Here is a 15,890-nt window from a genome sequence, read left to right as displayed (position 1 = left end):
CATAACCGTCCCATCGTGCGCAGTAACTCCCCATTACACGCGACCCACCTTCCCAAAACCATCATGACTTCTAACCTTCCACACGCGTCCAACACGCGTCACCCTTCCAGACTCCCTCCTTTCCCTATAAAAACCCTTCTTCCCTACAATCATCCCTTTCCGAAACCCCTCTTCACCTCCTTAATCGCTTACCAGACTCCTTCTGCCAACTTCCGTTCCGGAGCCATCGCTTATCACCCCTTCCGCTACCCACTCTTCACATCTTACTTCGGTGAGTCCCACTGTCCTTATCTCTGCATCATTCACATACTCATCTTTTCCTTTCTTTCACTTTGCTGCCTTCTAAAAATGGCTTCAAACCCTACCTCCCCTAATCACTTCTCATCCTCCTCCGGAAGCGACCCCGACGCCACCGCTGCCGGCGGCCTCCGTTTAGAGGTCCCGGAGATCCCTCCTTACCGACTAAAAACCTACGCCACTCTGCCCCTTCCAGTCCAAATAGCCCCCACTCACGAGGCTATAGACCAACCTTCTATTTTCCAGGATAGCGATCTCATCGTACAGTTCGTAAACTCCTTGGGTGGTTTGTCTAATGACGATGAGTTTAACGCCAAACTCAGGATCTGGATTTGCAGTCCTGGGGATCGCCCCAGGCTTCATAAGCCAGACGGCGACGTAAAGAGATCCCATTTCTTCTTTGCATATGAATACATGTTTAGCGAGCTTGGAATCAGGCTTCCCTTCTCGCCTTTTGTTCAAACCGTCCTCCGCGACATCAACGCGGCTCCCTGCCAACTCCACCCCAACGCCTGGGCCTTCATTCGGTGCTTTGAAATCTTAAGCGCCGCTGTTGGCATCGCCCCATCCCCCACCAGTTTCTTCTACCTCTACGACGTCGACCCCAAGTCCATAAAAAACAAAGGATGGATTTCCTTGAAGGCCCGGGCCGGCCGGAAGTGCTTGCATCCCCACAAAAGTAATGCGAAGTCTTCCTTTGCGCGGAAGTACTTCCGTGTAGCGGTTCATCCCGCCTACCCAGAGGCCTTCACCCTTAGAGACGGGACCGCCCTTTTCCCCCTTTACTGGACGGAGAAGCCTAATGGGATTACTGATCCTTCCGAGGAATCCTTGTCCGTTAACGACAAAGCTTTTCTGCATCTCCTTGCCCCACTCCCCATCCTTGACTGCTCAACAGTCCTTGAGGGCGCTGGCTCCTCAAGGACTCCCAAATACCTAGGTCGTCCATGGCTTACTTCTATTATCGATATCTTCTTTCTCGCCTCTTATGTTGTTACTGATATTTTTCTTTGTTGCAGAAGACATGAACTTTACAAACGCCGAGCTCCTGAAGGCTCGTGAGAGGAGAATGGCCCGCTTTTCCCCAAAGTTCAACACTGAGGGCGACGTGAAAAAGCGGGGCGGTGCCGAGAACCAAGGTGAGGGCGCCAACGCTCTCAAAAGGAGAAAATTGGTCAAAGCCTCCTCCGTCGCCGGCACCTCAAACCCTGGCGCTCAACCCACCACCGCCGCTGCGTCTAAAGGTAAAAGTGTTGCTAAAGCCTCCGCTACCGAGACAACCACTGTCCCGGCCCCCAAATCTGCTACCGCGGACGTGGCCTCTACAGCCGCCACCAAGTCCACTACTGTAGGTGCCACAGCCGCCTCCACCGATGCCACTACTACCTCTGCTGGTGCCACAACTACCTCTGCTGATCCGTCGCCAACCGCTGATTCGACCGCCAACATCTCCCAACCTTCAGCTGCTGAGAAATCTGTCACCGTCAATGCCACAACAGCCGCCACGTCTTCTGATGCTCTTGTCGGGGAGAAAAGGAAAGAAAATGAAACCCCCCAGTCTCCTCCTCGCCAGGACGCACCTCCTAGCCCGCCCCCAACAAATGATGGGTGCCCTGCGTCTCCTCCACCTCGCCGCGAAGAGGGATCTTCTAATGTCGCCGCAACCCAGATTGAGCAAGCTCCTGGTAAAGAGAGCGATTCCTCCAGCTACTTCAACATGCTTCCTAACGCCATTGAACCTTCAGAATTCTTGCTTACCGGCCTCAACCGCGAAGTCATAGAGAAAGAGGTTTTGAGCCGGGGTATCAATGAAACCAAGGAGGAAACTCTCGCTTGCCTCCTAAGCGCTGGGTGCATCTTTGCCCACGCGTTTGAAAAGTTCAACATCGCCACCATCGAAGCTGAGCGATTGAAGGCCGAGAGTGCTAAGCATCAAGAAGCCGCCGCTGCTTGGGAAAAGCGTTTCGACAAACTGGCGACGCAGGCAGGAAAAGATAAGGTCTATGCCGACAAGATGATTGGCACGGCGGGGATTAAAATCGGCGAACTGGAGGATCAGCTGACGCTGATGAAGGAGGAAGCGGATGATCTTGACTCAAGCCTTCAAACTTGCAAAAAGGAAAAAGAGCAAGCTGAGAAGGACTTGATTGCCAGAAGCGAGGCGCTGGTTGCTAAGGAGTCGGAGCTCGCGATATTGCGCACTGAGCTGGAGTTAGTGAAGAAGGCGCTGGCGGAGCAAGAGAAAAAGTCTGCCGAGTCCCTGGCCCTGGCGAGGTCTGACATGGAGGCGGTGATGCAAGCCACAGCTGAGGAAATCAAGAAAACGACTGGTGCTCACGCCGAGGCCCTCGCCTCGAAAGATGCCGAGATTGCTTCCCAACATGCAAAAATCAAAGTGCTCGAGGACGAGCTGGCGACGGAGAAAACCAAAGCCACTGAGGCGAGGGAACAAGCCGCTGACATCGCCCTCGACAACCGCGAGCGCGGTTTCTACCTCGCCAAAGATCAGGCCCAACATTTGTACCCGAACTTTGACTTTAGCGCCATGGGAGTAATGAAAGAGATTACCGCTGAAGGACTGGTTGGTCCCGACGATCCTCCCCTGATTGACCAACACCTCTGGACAGCGACTGAAGAAGAAGAGGAAGAAGAAGAACAAGAGAAAGAGAAAGAAAACAATGAATAATGTAATTTTAACATTACTTTAGCTTTTACTGCCACCTTATAGTGTACTTTTCCGCCATGCATCTATGTTTAAGCAACCTCGCCACCTTGCCATAGCTTTTTATATCGCCGTTGGATATTTTGTAAACCATGTTGGAATGCTCTTCACCGTACATTTTTTGGTCGCCGTATTCTTATTGCTTAAAAAATTTAAGAACGAGTTTCATAGTTTAACCCCCCAACACGCCGAAGTAGTAAAATACTCAACATCCTGATTGACCAAGCACTCGCCTTCCACCTTATTCATTCGCCAACCTTATATCTTGCGCTGTTTTTCACGCGTCATATGATTGAATTACGCCTAACGATTTCGTGCATTAATTTTAACTAGGACTTGTTGCTTGGTATTCCACCACCAAGACTTTAGACGTTTTCCCCAAAGGGAGAAAACGGCCTCCATTCTCGAGGGCTTCGCCCGGGGCTTTGCCCGCTCGGGGCTTACAATGCTTGGATCCCAATGGCCATTTGGAGGTCCCAAGACTTTTGCCTAGTTAACGGCGCTCGTCGTATTCTGGCGAGACTTACCCAGCACATCGTTTACGGGACCGGCGATCACGTCAGACTTTCCGGGGGGTGATTCCCAGGCGTCAAAGGCCATTTGTGGAATCGCCGCCACCTTCAGGGTTCCAGCAAGCCCCTTTGGGGATCAAGCTTGTCCCACTTAGTGATCGCCGTAATTCTTTAAGTCGATCGGCAATTCCGATCGTCAGGGAATCCCTGGAATTTTTGGACACGAATTTCGTGAATTTTCGTTTTATTTTATTGATGGAGCGCCTCATTAAAAAACTCCTTTCGGAGAAAAAGAGCACGCTTTGTTTTTGTAATACATTGGAGAATTTGGAAACCTTTTTCAGAAAATTTTAAAGATCTCTGGCTCCGGCGACTCCGCCTTGCTCGCTTTCTCGCCTGCGATCAACTATAATAGTAGCGCAAGCTCAAACCATTGAACGACCGAGGTAGCCGCCTTCCATCAAGCTCTTCTAAATGATAGGCCCCATTACCAAGAACTTTAATAATGCGGTAGGGCCCCTCCCAGTTAGGAGTAAGCTTATTTCCCGGGGCTCCCGATCGCCACTTGAGGACCAGGTCGCCGACCTGCATATCTCGGACGCGAACCCTGCTGTTGAACTTTGCCGCCACGCGCTGCTTCATCGCTGTTTCCCGAATGTGCGCCTCGTCACGCGTTTCCGACAAAAGGTCCAACTCCGCCGCCATATTGGCCTGATTCTCCCCTTCAAAATCTGGCTGGGTTCGCCATGTGAAGTTGTCAATCTCCACTGGCAACATAGCATCAACCCCATAGGTCATTCTAAAGGGGGTTTCCCTTGTAGTGGATTGCACAGTGGTGTTGTATGACCATAGCACCACCGGGAGTTCCTCCAGCCATGCTCCCTTAGCCTCCTTGAGCCGCCGCCTTAATCCACGCAGGATTACCCTGTTTGCAGATTCCACTTGCCCGTTTGCTTGCGGATGTTCCACAGAGGCAAACCTCATCTGTATGCCCATTTCCTTGCAAAATTCTCTAGTTTGATTGCTTGAAAACTGGGTCCCGTTGTCGGATACGATCGCCCTTGGGATCCCGAACCTGCAAACAATTCGCCTCCAGTAGAAGTTGACTATTTTTGCAGAGGTTATTTTGGCCAAGGGCTCGGCCTCAATCCACTTAGTGAAATAATCCACCGCCACCAATATAAACTTCATTTGCGACTCGGCGATCGGAAAAGGTCCGACCAAGTCCACGCCCCACATGGCGAAAGGCCACGGGGCGCTCATCGTTACCAGCTCCTTTGGCGGTGCCTTAGATAAATCAGCAAACACTTGACATTTTTTGCATTTTTTCACAAAGTCCATGCAATCTTTCCTGAGGGTGGGCCAGTAGAATCCCGCCCTCAACACCTTGCAAGCCAAAGATCTCCCCCCAATGTGGCTTGCGCACACTCCCTCGTGCACCTCAGACATGATCGCCTCGTACTTTTCTGGCGGCACGCATTTTAACAATGGCGCCGAAAAACCACGGCGATACAAGTGTCCGTCGATGAGAGTGTAGTGGCTCGCCTCTCGCCGCTGCTCCTTTGTGCATTGCTCTACTTCCGCCGGGTCCCCCGCCAAGATAGACAATATAGGCCCCATCCATGTCGCCCCTCTGTCCACACATGCCATAAGCTCGCCTTCAATGCTGGGGAACGCCAGCGTTTCCTGAATCACACTTCTATTGTTGCCGGGCTTTCGCGTGCTCGCCAATTTGGCCAACGCGTCCGCCCGCTGGTTTTCAGTCCGAGGAACATATTCCACCACAACCTCTTGAAAAAGCGTCATCAAATATCGCACTCGCTCCAGGTACTTGATCAGATTAGGATCTTTGACCTGGAAAGTGCCCTTCACTTGATTCTCCACCAACTGCGAGTCCGTCCTTATCAACAAGCTCCCGATCTTTACCTCCCGCGCCAACTTCAACCCGGCGATGAGAGCTTCATAGTCTGCCTGGTTGTTTGTGGCTTTGAACTCAAATTTCAGCGATTGTTCCAGTACTAGATCCCCTGGTCCCTCCAACGTTACTCCCGCGCCACTGCCGCTGCTATTGGAGGATCCATCTACAAAGAGAGTCCACTGTGTGTCTACTCTTTCAAACCGATCTGGGGTTAATTCCACCACAAAATCAGCCAGCGACTGTGCACCAACCTTGCCTCGTTTATCATATTGCAACCCATATTCGGACAATTCAACCGACCAGGCGACCAATCTGCCTGACAAATCCGGTTTTTGTAACACTTGTCTCAGGGGTAAATCCGTCCGCACTCTTACTGGAAAACTCTGAAAGTAAGGTCTTAACCGCCGGGCGGTGACGAGGACCGCTAATGCTGCCTTCTCGATTTTCTGGTATCTGACCTCTGCGCCCTGGAGTGTGTGACTAACAAAATAAACAATTCGATGTTCGCCATCTACCTCCTGCAATATCACAGAACTCAGAGCACTATCGCTCACAGCAAAATACAAATGCAGCGGGTGTCCCTGTATTGGCTTCGACAAGATCGGTGGCGACAATAGGAGTTCCTTGAGGCGAACAAAAGCTTCCTCACACTCCGCCGTCCACTCAAATGCGACATTCTTGCGAAGACACTTGAGAAAAGGGAAAGATCTGTCACCAGACTTAGGAAGAAACCGAGATAACGCTGCTATTCGCCCTGTTAAACGTTGGACCTCCTTCACATTAGAAGGGCTTTTCATCTGCTGAATTGCCTTGCATTTATCTGTGTTTATCTCTATTCCTCTGGTTGTGATCATGAATCCCAAAAACTTGCCACCCTGAACACCAAAAGAGCATTTCTCCGGGTTGAGGCGCATATTGTGCTTCCTTATCTCGCCAAATGCTTCCCCCAGATCTTGATGATGGTCCAAACCACGTACCGATTTAACAATCATATCATCAACGTAAACCTCCATGTTTCTTCCCACCTGCCCAGCAAACACCCTATCCATCAACCTTTGGTAGGTCGCCCCAGCGTTCTTTAGTCCAAACGGCATGGTGCGATAGCAATAATTGACTCTGGCGGTCATGAAAGCCGTTTTGTCATCGTCTGCCGGGTGCATGCGGATCTGATGATAGCCAGAATAAGCGTCCATCAAGCTAAGCAGTTCGTTGCCCGAGGCACCATCAACGAGGCTATCAATGCTGGGAAGGGGATACGAATCTTTTGGACATGCTTTGTTTAAGTCTGTGTAATCTACACACATTCGCCACTTCCCGTTCGCCTTCTTCACCATTACGACGTTCGCCAACCACGTCGGATACTTCACTTCCCTGATGAACTCTGCGGCCACGCGCTGCTTCATCGCTGTTTCCCGAATGTGCGCCTATGGAATTCACACCACTTCTTGGGATTGGCGTCCCGTGATTGATACTTAGGGGCCTCTGGCTCATCCACTAGATTTGCGCCCCTCGCCTCACGGAGCATATCTGTTAATTCGGTATTCATTACCATGTCAGCTTCCTCCCGCTGGCGATGGGACTTGGATTGCCATGGCCGGCGCTGTTCATAGTCATCACGCCGTGGATACAACTGCTCCTTGGTCGGCCTCAATGCCGGCTTCCCTTTATCTTGCCGCTGCTGCTTGCCATCCCCCTTATCTTCGCCATTCTTATCTTTTTTCGCGCGCTTGGGTGACGTGTCGCCCTTTTCCAGCTTCGCGCGCTTTCTTTTGAAAGCGTCGTCCTCCTCATCAAGAATATAAGTGCTGGCGCGAGCACGCATCTCCTCCATCGAACGCGCCGGCTTACGTGTCAATTTACTGTTCAATCCTCCCGGTAGCAAACCGTTTTTAAATGCTAGAGCACAAGCTCGAGGCTCCTCGTCCTCAACCTTGACCGACGCTGCGCTGTACCTTGCCATGTACTCCTTCAGTGACTCTCCTTCTTGCTGGCGAATATTATATAGGTCATTGATCGTCACCGGCTGATTCTTATTCGCCGAAAATTGCACTAGAAACTTTGATGAGAAGTCTCTGAAATTCGAAATCGATCCGCGCGGCAAAGTTGTGAACCACGCCATCGCCGTCGATTTGAACGTCGATGGAAACATCCTGCACTTCACCGCATCTGACGCCGCAATTATCACCATCTTCGTATTGAAATACAGAAGATGATCCTTCAGATCGGAATCTCCGCTATAAGAATCCAGAACTAACGTTTTCATATTATCCGGAATCGCCACACTCTTGACATCTTCCGAGAACGGACGGAACTCAGCCACGGAATCTGCTTCTCTGCTTCTATCGTCCCGCTGCTCGCGACGGTAGAAATCCAACTGAGCCTGTAGATGCTCATTCCTCTGCTGGATGTTGTCAATGCTGCGCATCAGATGGCGCCATTGCTCCTGTGTCACCGCCGGCTGTTGCTCCGGAGCAGGTGAATTCTCTGGTGAGCGCTCCAGAGATCCAACCTGTGAAGGCGATGGAGGAGGTGGTGGTGATGGAGGAGGAGAAGGCGACTGTACTCCCGCCGTTCGTACCGGAGAATCCAGGATCACACGATGAGGCCGCCGAGGCGGCGAAATTCGCTGTCGCACCGGTGAATGATGCTGCCTCCTGCGTCGAGTCTCCATCCAAACCAAGAACGATGCAAACTCGATCAGAAAACGAACACCGGTTACAGAATCAAAATCAAAAGTCCAGAGAATTGCCGATCACAAACAGAGATAACTTCCTGCACAATCAATCTACAGTCCCCACGTGGTCGTGGGTTCGATCCCCACAGACGGCGCCAAATGTTCTTGCCATGAACATTGATGAAAGGTATAGTACCTAGAGAGTGGAGAATTGCGCTAGAGAGAGAATGCTGAATTTCATGTATGATTTCATCAAATGAGCCAAAGTCCCTTACAACTGATAACTACCTCCAATTTATAGAGCTCGGGTACTACCTATTGGGCCAATTGGGCCTCCGAGATCAAGGCCCAATTTAAGGCCAGGGCCCCGCCACGGGGCGGGCTATATGCTGGGCGTTGCCCCTCTAGGGGCTCGCCCAGTCCATTAACTATACTTTTGTAATGGTATTCTTCAAAAATAAATTAATACTTTTTAAATTAATGGTATGCCTCTAACGGGTGGTTGGTTCAAGTGGTACATACTTAATTTTTCTTAACAATGTTTCGGGTTCGAGTCTTGTATATGAAAAAAAAATCATGCTGAGAGAGTTAGCCCCACCATGATGTGGATGTTTCCGGCTCGAATAGAATTTTCTCCGAAGAAAGACACATGTCTTAAAAATAAAATTAATGGTTTGCCGGTCAATTCTCCTTGAAGAAAACATTTTCAATCGATCGATATAAAATTTGTGCATAGCATAATGAGATTTCTTATCTTCAATACGCAGATAACTAGTGAGGGAGGCTTTGACTGAAAATCAAACAAGCTAGCTATATGAAAACAATACTTAATTAATTGATTTGGATATTCGTTTAGTTTAAAAGTAAAAAGCTATTATTCACTCACAAGTAACACCTAATCTTTTTTCATTCATTTTTCATTTTCTACTCACTTTATAAAGTAAAGTAAGTATCATAATCATTGATTAAATTATTTTATTGAATATAATCACTATTTGTATATCAAATGGGGTTTCAAGCACCCCTTGTGTTTGGTTTTAACTTAATCTTTGCTTACCAAAAAAAAGTATCTACATGTTAATTATAATAGTTCTTTTTGTTATATTTTTCTTATTGGTCAAATTAGCTCTATAGAGATTAATCTCCACCTCCCTGGACCTACTCCTCTTCAACCCATATGTCTCACAACTATTATTATTTAAGTTATCCTTCATGGCAAGTTGATTAGGAGGATTAAGGCTCCTGTTGGAAGAGCTTATTATTTGAGTTTATCTGGTAGTATAAGCTAATTATGTCAGTATTTGGGAGAGCTTACGCAAACAACTTATGACTTACAATAAGCTGTTTTGAGCTTATTTTCATAAGCTACTCAGTATAGCTTGTTTGGAAGAGCTTATTATTTGAGCTTATCTGATAGCATAAGCTCTTATGCCAGTGTTTGGGAGAGCTTATGCAAACAGCTTATGACCTACCATAAGTTGTTTTAAGCTTATTTTCATAAGCTACTCAATATAGCTTATGAAAAATAAGCTCTTATACCAGTGTTTGAGAGAGCTTATGCAAACAGCTTATGACCTACCATAAGCTGTTTTGAGCTTATTTTCATAAGCTACTCAGTATAGCTTATGAAAAATAAGCTCTTATGCCAGCGTTTGGGAGAGCTTATGCAAACAGCTTATGACCTACCATAAGCTGTTTTGAGCTTATTTTCATAACCTACTTGCTATGTTTGGGAAAACAACTTAATTAAGCGCTTATGGTCATAAGCGCTTATGACATAAGCGTTTACTCATAAGCTATTTTAAAAAAAATTATTGAAATAAATTGAAAATAAGTTATATATAAGCATAAGCTCTTTCTCATAAGCTATCCTGAACAGCTTATGAAAATAAGCTTAAAATAGCTTCTGGTAGGCCATAAGCTGTTTGCATAAGCTCTGTCAAACACTGACATAAGCTCTTCCAAACTGGTTAATATAGCTTATGAAAAAGAGCTTATGCTTATATATAGCTTAATTTCAATAAATATTTTAAAATAGCTTATGAATAAGCGCTTATGTCATAAGCGCTTAATTAAGCTGTGTTTCCAAACGGGGCCTAAGTGTTATGTGCATGCATATTGCATTTTATGATAGATTTTGATATTCCTTCGCAAAAGTTAAAAAAGGAACATGCTATATTCCTAACCATATTTAATGACAAAGTCTTCTTCTTAATGGAGTCAACTTCTTTTGAAGTTTAAGAACTCTTATTGGAATGGCGCAAAATTGAAAAGGCAACAATATTTCTTTTCTTTTCTGGTGTCATTTTACTTCATTTCGTATCACGATTCCATTAGCATATTTTTCTTATCACTTTCTTTACCCTCTTCTTACAATAATTTTTAATATGCGATAATCTTCTAAAGACATCCAATTAACGATATTGGTTTTATAGTCTTCCAACCTTTTTGGAGCCTCAACCTTTGAAATTAATGCTTTGTTAGGGAAGAGTTAGTGAAGAGGGAGATAAAGAAGAGATGGCACCCTCCCTTATTTGGTGAGTGAGAAGGGAGATATAGGGAACTGCAACAATAATTCCTACTACTTTTTATGGTTACCCCAAATTGCAGAGAAAGCAAAGTGTTGTACATAACTGGCGGTTTGATACTACCTGAATGCGTCTATAATCGCGCATAATCATTAAAACTAGATAAAAATATTTTTAAATACAAAAAATATATTTTTCTCTATTCTATATTTCTTCTCTTTATTTTATAGAAAACAACTTATAAATTTATTCCATTTATCATATATTTCTCACATTTTTCTCTTTACTTATTTTCACTATTCTCTCTTTCTCTCCTAAACCACCCTAAGGCTAAAAAGGACTAATCACATCCATTTCATAATGAATCTTGAGAATGGGTGGGAAATATGAGAAAAATGATTAGAGACGTGATAAAAAATTAAGAGGTATAAAGAAAAATAAGTAAAAATTAAGGGTGAATGAATGAAAGCTCTTATATAAAAGGTATGAATTTTTCAATGAACAATTCCAATCCAAGAAAAAGTTGTATATAATAACTTTACAAAAATAAATAAAAAAACTACATAATCGTGGATAAAGAATGAAGAATGCCAATGGTAGTATCGTACAAAGTATACAGTATATATCGGGGCAAAAATGTAAACCTAATATATGCCCCCTACTCCGTGTGAGCTTACAAAACTCATTCTAACTTACAGCAAGAAAAGTGCAAATCCAAGTAAGACGACGGAGAAAAAGACGGAGCCACCCTGGCTACCACCGTCGCTAGAGTCCCTCTCCCGCGAAGAGGTGGAGGGAGTTCCAGTGAAGTTCGGGTTAGAACCATAGAGCTCCTGAATCCCTTGTATGTCATCTTCATCAAGCACCACCTTCCTCGTCCGCGCTGAGATAGAAGGGTACATGATAGCATCTTGCACGGAAGAGTGTGCTAATCCTAGTAAATGTCCTATCTCATGCACCGCAACAGACTCCAAATCCACCGCGTTCGAGAGGGACGCCTCCGTCACGTCCCCGCTCACCACCCAGTCCTCCGCTTTGTCCAGATGAAACCTCCCGTTCGTAGGGGAGAAAGCATGGGCGAGTGTCCCGAGAACCCCGTCGAATGCTTCCCCGTCCCCGTGGTCCCCACTGTAGAATCCAATCTTGATATCGGCCATGAAGTACGTTTCCGTTTCGCGGAACGTTATCGTGGTGACCTCCGACCAACGGGAGAAAGCGCTCGCGAACACCGCTTTCGTCATGTTGTCGAGGCTTTCTTCCGGGTCGAAGGCGTAGGTGAGCTCCTCGGTGCCCTCCGGCCACCGAGGCTGTCCTTCAAAGAAGGAGTAGTGCGCGACGGTGTGGAGGCTGGAGTTGGACTTGCCAGAGTTCATTGAGGTGGTGCCGTTGATGATGTCCGCGACGCCGCAGCGGGGGCGGACGATTTGGGTGAGCGTGGCGTTGTCGAGCTCGCCGGTGATGTTGAGGTTGAAATTCTTCTGGTAGGCGCGTACGGCGGACTCTAAGGCGTCGTCGAAGTCGTCCGTGAAGTTGGAGGGTGGTGCTTCGGGAATGTAGCCGAAGCGGTGGAAGTAATTCTTGAGGTTGGAGAGGCCGTCGTAGGTTTTTCCCGGGCTGCAGCCTGTGAAGTTGCGGTATGAGTCCCACGCGCCTGGTGGCGCGTGGTTTGGGATGGAGGTGGTGTTGGGGAAGAAGAAACGAGCTGAGACGACTGAAGGTAAAGTGGCGCAGATTGTTACTAGTATTGCCAAACTGATGAAAAGGAGATCACGGTGGTGATGAGTGGTCATAGTTGATGATTCTTCGTAATGCCAAATTAAAGGGTGCAAGAAATTGTGAAGAAGAGTGTGTGATAAGGTATGAGTTATATGAAGTTAAGGAATTAGGAACTATATTTATATTTACATTATGTATATTGTATAGTATTATATTATATGATGGGAATGAGCGTTGAAATGTTCGTCTAGAATATAAAATGAGGATGTGTTGAAAAGTGTAGTTTGTGCTCACGCAGAAAGGTAAGCATCTGGAAGGCAGGCCATTGGAAACTTCGACGTTTTGGCATATAGAATGGAACTGTTGTTGTTCGTTGAGGACAAAGATACATGTGTGCTTACGTGAACACTATTGGTCCAAGATGGAGTTTCCTTATAAGTTATACTAATATAATTTGTTATTACAAGGACCAATAGAAAACTTATAACGACTAGGGCGGCGGCGTCGTTTGACTTCGATACCTTCCCTTGAATACCTTCCTTTTTGTTTTGGTAAGCCACCTTGAATACCTTCTCTATAATACTGTACGTTATTCCCTTGAACATTCCAGAAGCTCTAAGTTCTTTGATAACAATCACCTAATGGAAAACAAACATGGATCAAGGCAAAAATGAATAATCACTCTGCGATTTCCTTCCAAGATTTCATAGAGACATTATTGTGATTCCTTAATTATTAGGATTAATTCAAACAAGCGCCAACGTACACACCATTCCATACTTTGCTAATTATAATAGCACCGTATTCACTCCACATAGAAGAAAATTCGGTCGGATTTTATGAACAAGAAATGCAGGACAACTTTTAGGAACGAAAGGAGCTTGAGTTCGATCACAATATAATCCCATGGTGACCATTGTGGAAGTTCGAACAATGCTCAAATAACCTTGGAAATTCTACGATCTTTTATATGTGACTGTGACATGATTTTATGTTTTAATATTAATCAATCATGATTAAATCTAACGGCCGTAATTTATTTTTCAGTTCATATAAAAACATTCAACATTCAGGGTTGGGTGGGTAGCTAGCATGGTTAAGCTAATGGTAATTACTAACAACTAATTAACATTTGTCTATAAAAAAAATATAGAAACTTTCAATAATGTTTTGTTCACATATCTTTTCACCTCCACCTTACATAAATAAAAAGAGAAATGAAAGAAATTAGTGATATGACCAGAAATGCGGAAAAAAATAAGAAGAAAAATGTGTGAAAATAAAATGTTAATGTGTTTACACCAAATTTTGGTACAACAAACAAGAGAATCCAAAGATCAATATGTGATTTGATTCGAGTCCTCTCTTTGAGTGAAAAATTAATGCAAATTTTATCATTGGAAATGAATGCTTTTAAAGAAAACAAATCTGAATAACAAAACAAAGTGAACTTCGACTAAATATAAAATAGTATGACTTCAATCTTTATAAATAGTCCTTAAGAAAAGAGTTTCACAGAAGATTCATACTCTTTTCCTTTATTGTTGCTTGTAGTCTTCATCATTCGACTGAAAGCTTTTAGAGTTTTGGAGTAGAATGAAATTGTGAACGTACCCCGATTACAATGTCCTAAACCTTATTAAATTATAGAGCTACAAGTAAACTGTCTTCCAACAGTCGGATAATGCGCGCATTTCTCACAAGTGTCCTATGATTTATTCCTGCTTTTACACATGTTTCTTTGGTATTCAACTTCCAATAACTGACTTCTAGGCTGGTCGAGCATTATAATTGTCTTTCTCGAATCATGAAAACCTTCGACCTCTGTCTCGAAAACTCGCTTGCCCAACTTAACAAAATTCCATTTTTATCAAACTACAATTTAACTAATCTAGCAATAAAAATCGAAATCATGCAAAATATCAAACTAACATAGAGAAACTGAGGTGTGTATTAATCACTACTAAAAAAAAATCTCGGCATAAGAATACATCTCCCTCACATCTCTCATACACATTTTCCACCTTGTGAGTATATAGTAACTTGATATGTTTATTTGATGGCATAAAGCACCTTTATCCCTTTTATATCATCATATCCTAGATTCACACGCCTTGTTCGAGTTTGTAAAACCGGCCACATGACAGATTTCTTGTCGTTAGAATGGTCTAACCCTAGCAAGTGCCCAATTTCATGCACCGCCACGCTTTCCAAGTCTATTGCACGGGATACTGGTGACTTTGTAACATCACCAGACGCAACCCAATACTCTTCAGCATCCAAGTGGAAACTGCCGTCAATGGGAGGTCTTGCATGTGCCAGTACATTATATGGACCATCAAAAGGAAACCCATCACCATGGTCCCCTTTGTAGAACCCGATCTTAATGTCTGCTGTCTCATTTGATGTTATCTCCTTAAATGAAAAAGGCATCCAGGGAGCCCATCGACTAAACGCCCTAGCAAACGCTCTTTTATAATCATTGTTCACATTGTTTTGTGGCAAGAATGAATAGGTTAGCTGTTTTGTTCCCGCAGGCCATCGCAGGTTTCCATCAAAAAATGCGTAGTAGGAACCCATGTGGAAGTGCGACCTATAATTGCCCGTTGACCAAGTGCAACAAAATTTAACTTGTTAAATAAAATTGACAATAACTAATTGAAATATAAATTTTGTATGAGAAAAATAATTTATTTCAATATTATTTAATGTGCTAAATATGTTTTTATAGTCTCTTTAATATATAGGGTGGAACCAATTTTTGTCCTTGTGAGTATTTATTTTTGAACATAATTTAAATATATTTACCATGGACCAATTTTGAGTATTTCTTAATTTTAATGGATCAAAATTAATTTTTTTTTATGAAGTAAAAACATATTACTCAAATAATTAAGAAAAATAATTCTTTGAAAGAAACAGTTTGTTTTTCTCTCCTTAATTACCTAATTTGTTTCCCTGTGGTGGTGTCTTTCTTTTCAGTGTGGATGATATCAGGAACGCCGCAACGTGGTTGCATCATGTGCTTGACAGTGTTGTCGTCAAGCTTACCAGTGATGTTGAGGTGGTAGTTCTTTTGGTAGCTCCGAATGGCAAACACGAGGGTTTCATCAAAAACATCGCTGAAGTTGGTGGGTGGCGCGTGTGGAATGTAGCCGAACCGGTGCAAGTAGTTTTTGACAGTTGACAAGCCTTTTTGAGTTTGGCCAAGGCGACAACTAGTGAAGTTGTGGAAAGTTTCCCATTGCTTGTGCTTGTGCATGTGGGAAATGCTAGGAATGGAAAATGATTGAGTTGAAATTGCTTGGACTGAGATGGTGAAAATAGCAAGAGCAGCAAAGAAAAGACCATGGTGGTGGTGTAGACTCATGTTTGGTTGGGGATTTGAGAAATTAAGCTGAATGAGGAATTGGAGAAAATTACTAGTATATATAGGAGAGGAAGGAATATATATTAGAGCTAATTAGAAGAAACCATGAACATATTGTCGGTTCTTGGCGCCAACCTATGTATTATCCTTTTG

The 15,890-nt window shown here is 44.6% G+C and overlaps 2 protein-coding genes across 2 annotated transcripts; both read right to left on the bottom strand.

The window, feature by feature from the left end:
• Positions 1-11,156: 11,156 nt before the first annotated feature.
• On the bottom strand, positions 11,157-12,530 carry LOC130735729 (metalloendoproteinase 2-MMP-like). Its single transcript, XM_057587633.1, has one exon. The coding sequence runs from the start codon at positions 12,439-12,441 to the stop codon at positions 11,344-11,346; it is 1,098 nt and encodes a 365-aa protein (XP_057443616.1). The 5' UTR covers positions 12,442-12,530; the 3' UTR covers positions 11,157-11,343.
• A 1,889-nt stretch (positions 12,531-14,419) lies between these two features.
• Positions 14,420-15,737, bottom strand: LOC130737080 (metalloendoproteinase 1-like). Its single transcript, XM_057588850.1, has 2 exons — positions 15,313-15,737; positions 14,420-14,960 (listed from the first exon to the last, which is right to left on the bottom strand). Exons 1-2 carry the CDS (start codon positions 15,735-15,737, stop codon positions 14,420-14,422), a joined length of 966 nt encoding a protein of 321 aa, XP_057444833.1.
• Positions 15,738-15,890: the final 153 nt, after the last annotated feature.

This window comes from Lotus japonicus, chromosome 2 (genome assembly GCF_012489685.1).
Source record: "Lotus japonicus ecotype B-129 chromosome 2, LjGifu_v1.2".
Lineage (NCBI taxonomy): Eukaryota > Viridiplantae > Streptophyta > Magnoliopsida > Fabales > Fabaceae > Lotus > Lotus japonicus.
Note: the sequence above shows the minus strand (reverse complement) of the source record. Positions and strands in the feature narration are given on the sequence as shown.

What these genes read in the sequence shown, in the direction of transcription:
- LOC130735729 (XM_057587633.1), bottom strand. Translation starts at nt 12,441, where the DNA reads ATGACCACTCATCACCACCGTGATCTCCTTTTCATCAGTTTGGCAATA.
- LOC130737080 (XM_057588850.1), bottom strand. Translation starts at nt 15,737, where the DNA reads ATGAGTCTACACCACCACCATGGTCTTTTCTTTGCTGCTCTTGCTATT. An exon ending in ACCACAGGGAAACAAATTAG is followed by an intron (nt 14,961 to 15,312) that starts GTAATTAAGGAG and finishes GGGCAATTATAG; the next exon opens with GTCGCACTTCCACATGGGTT.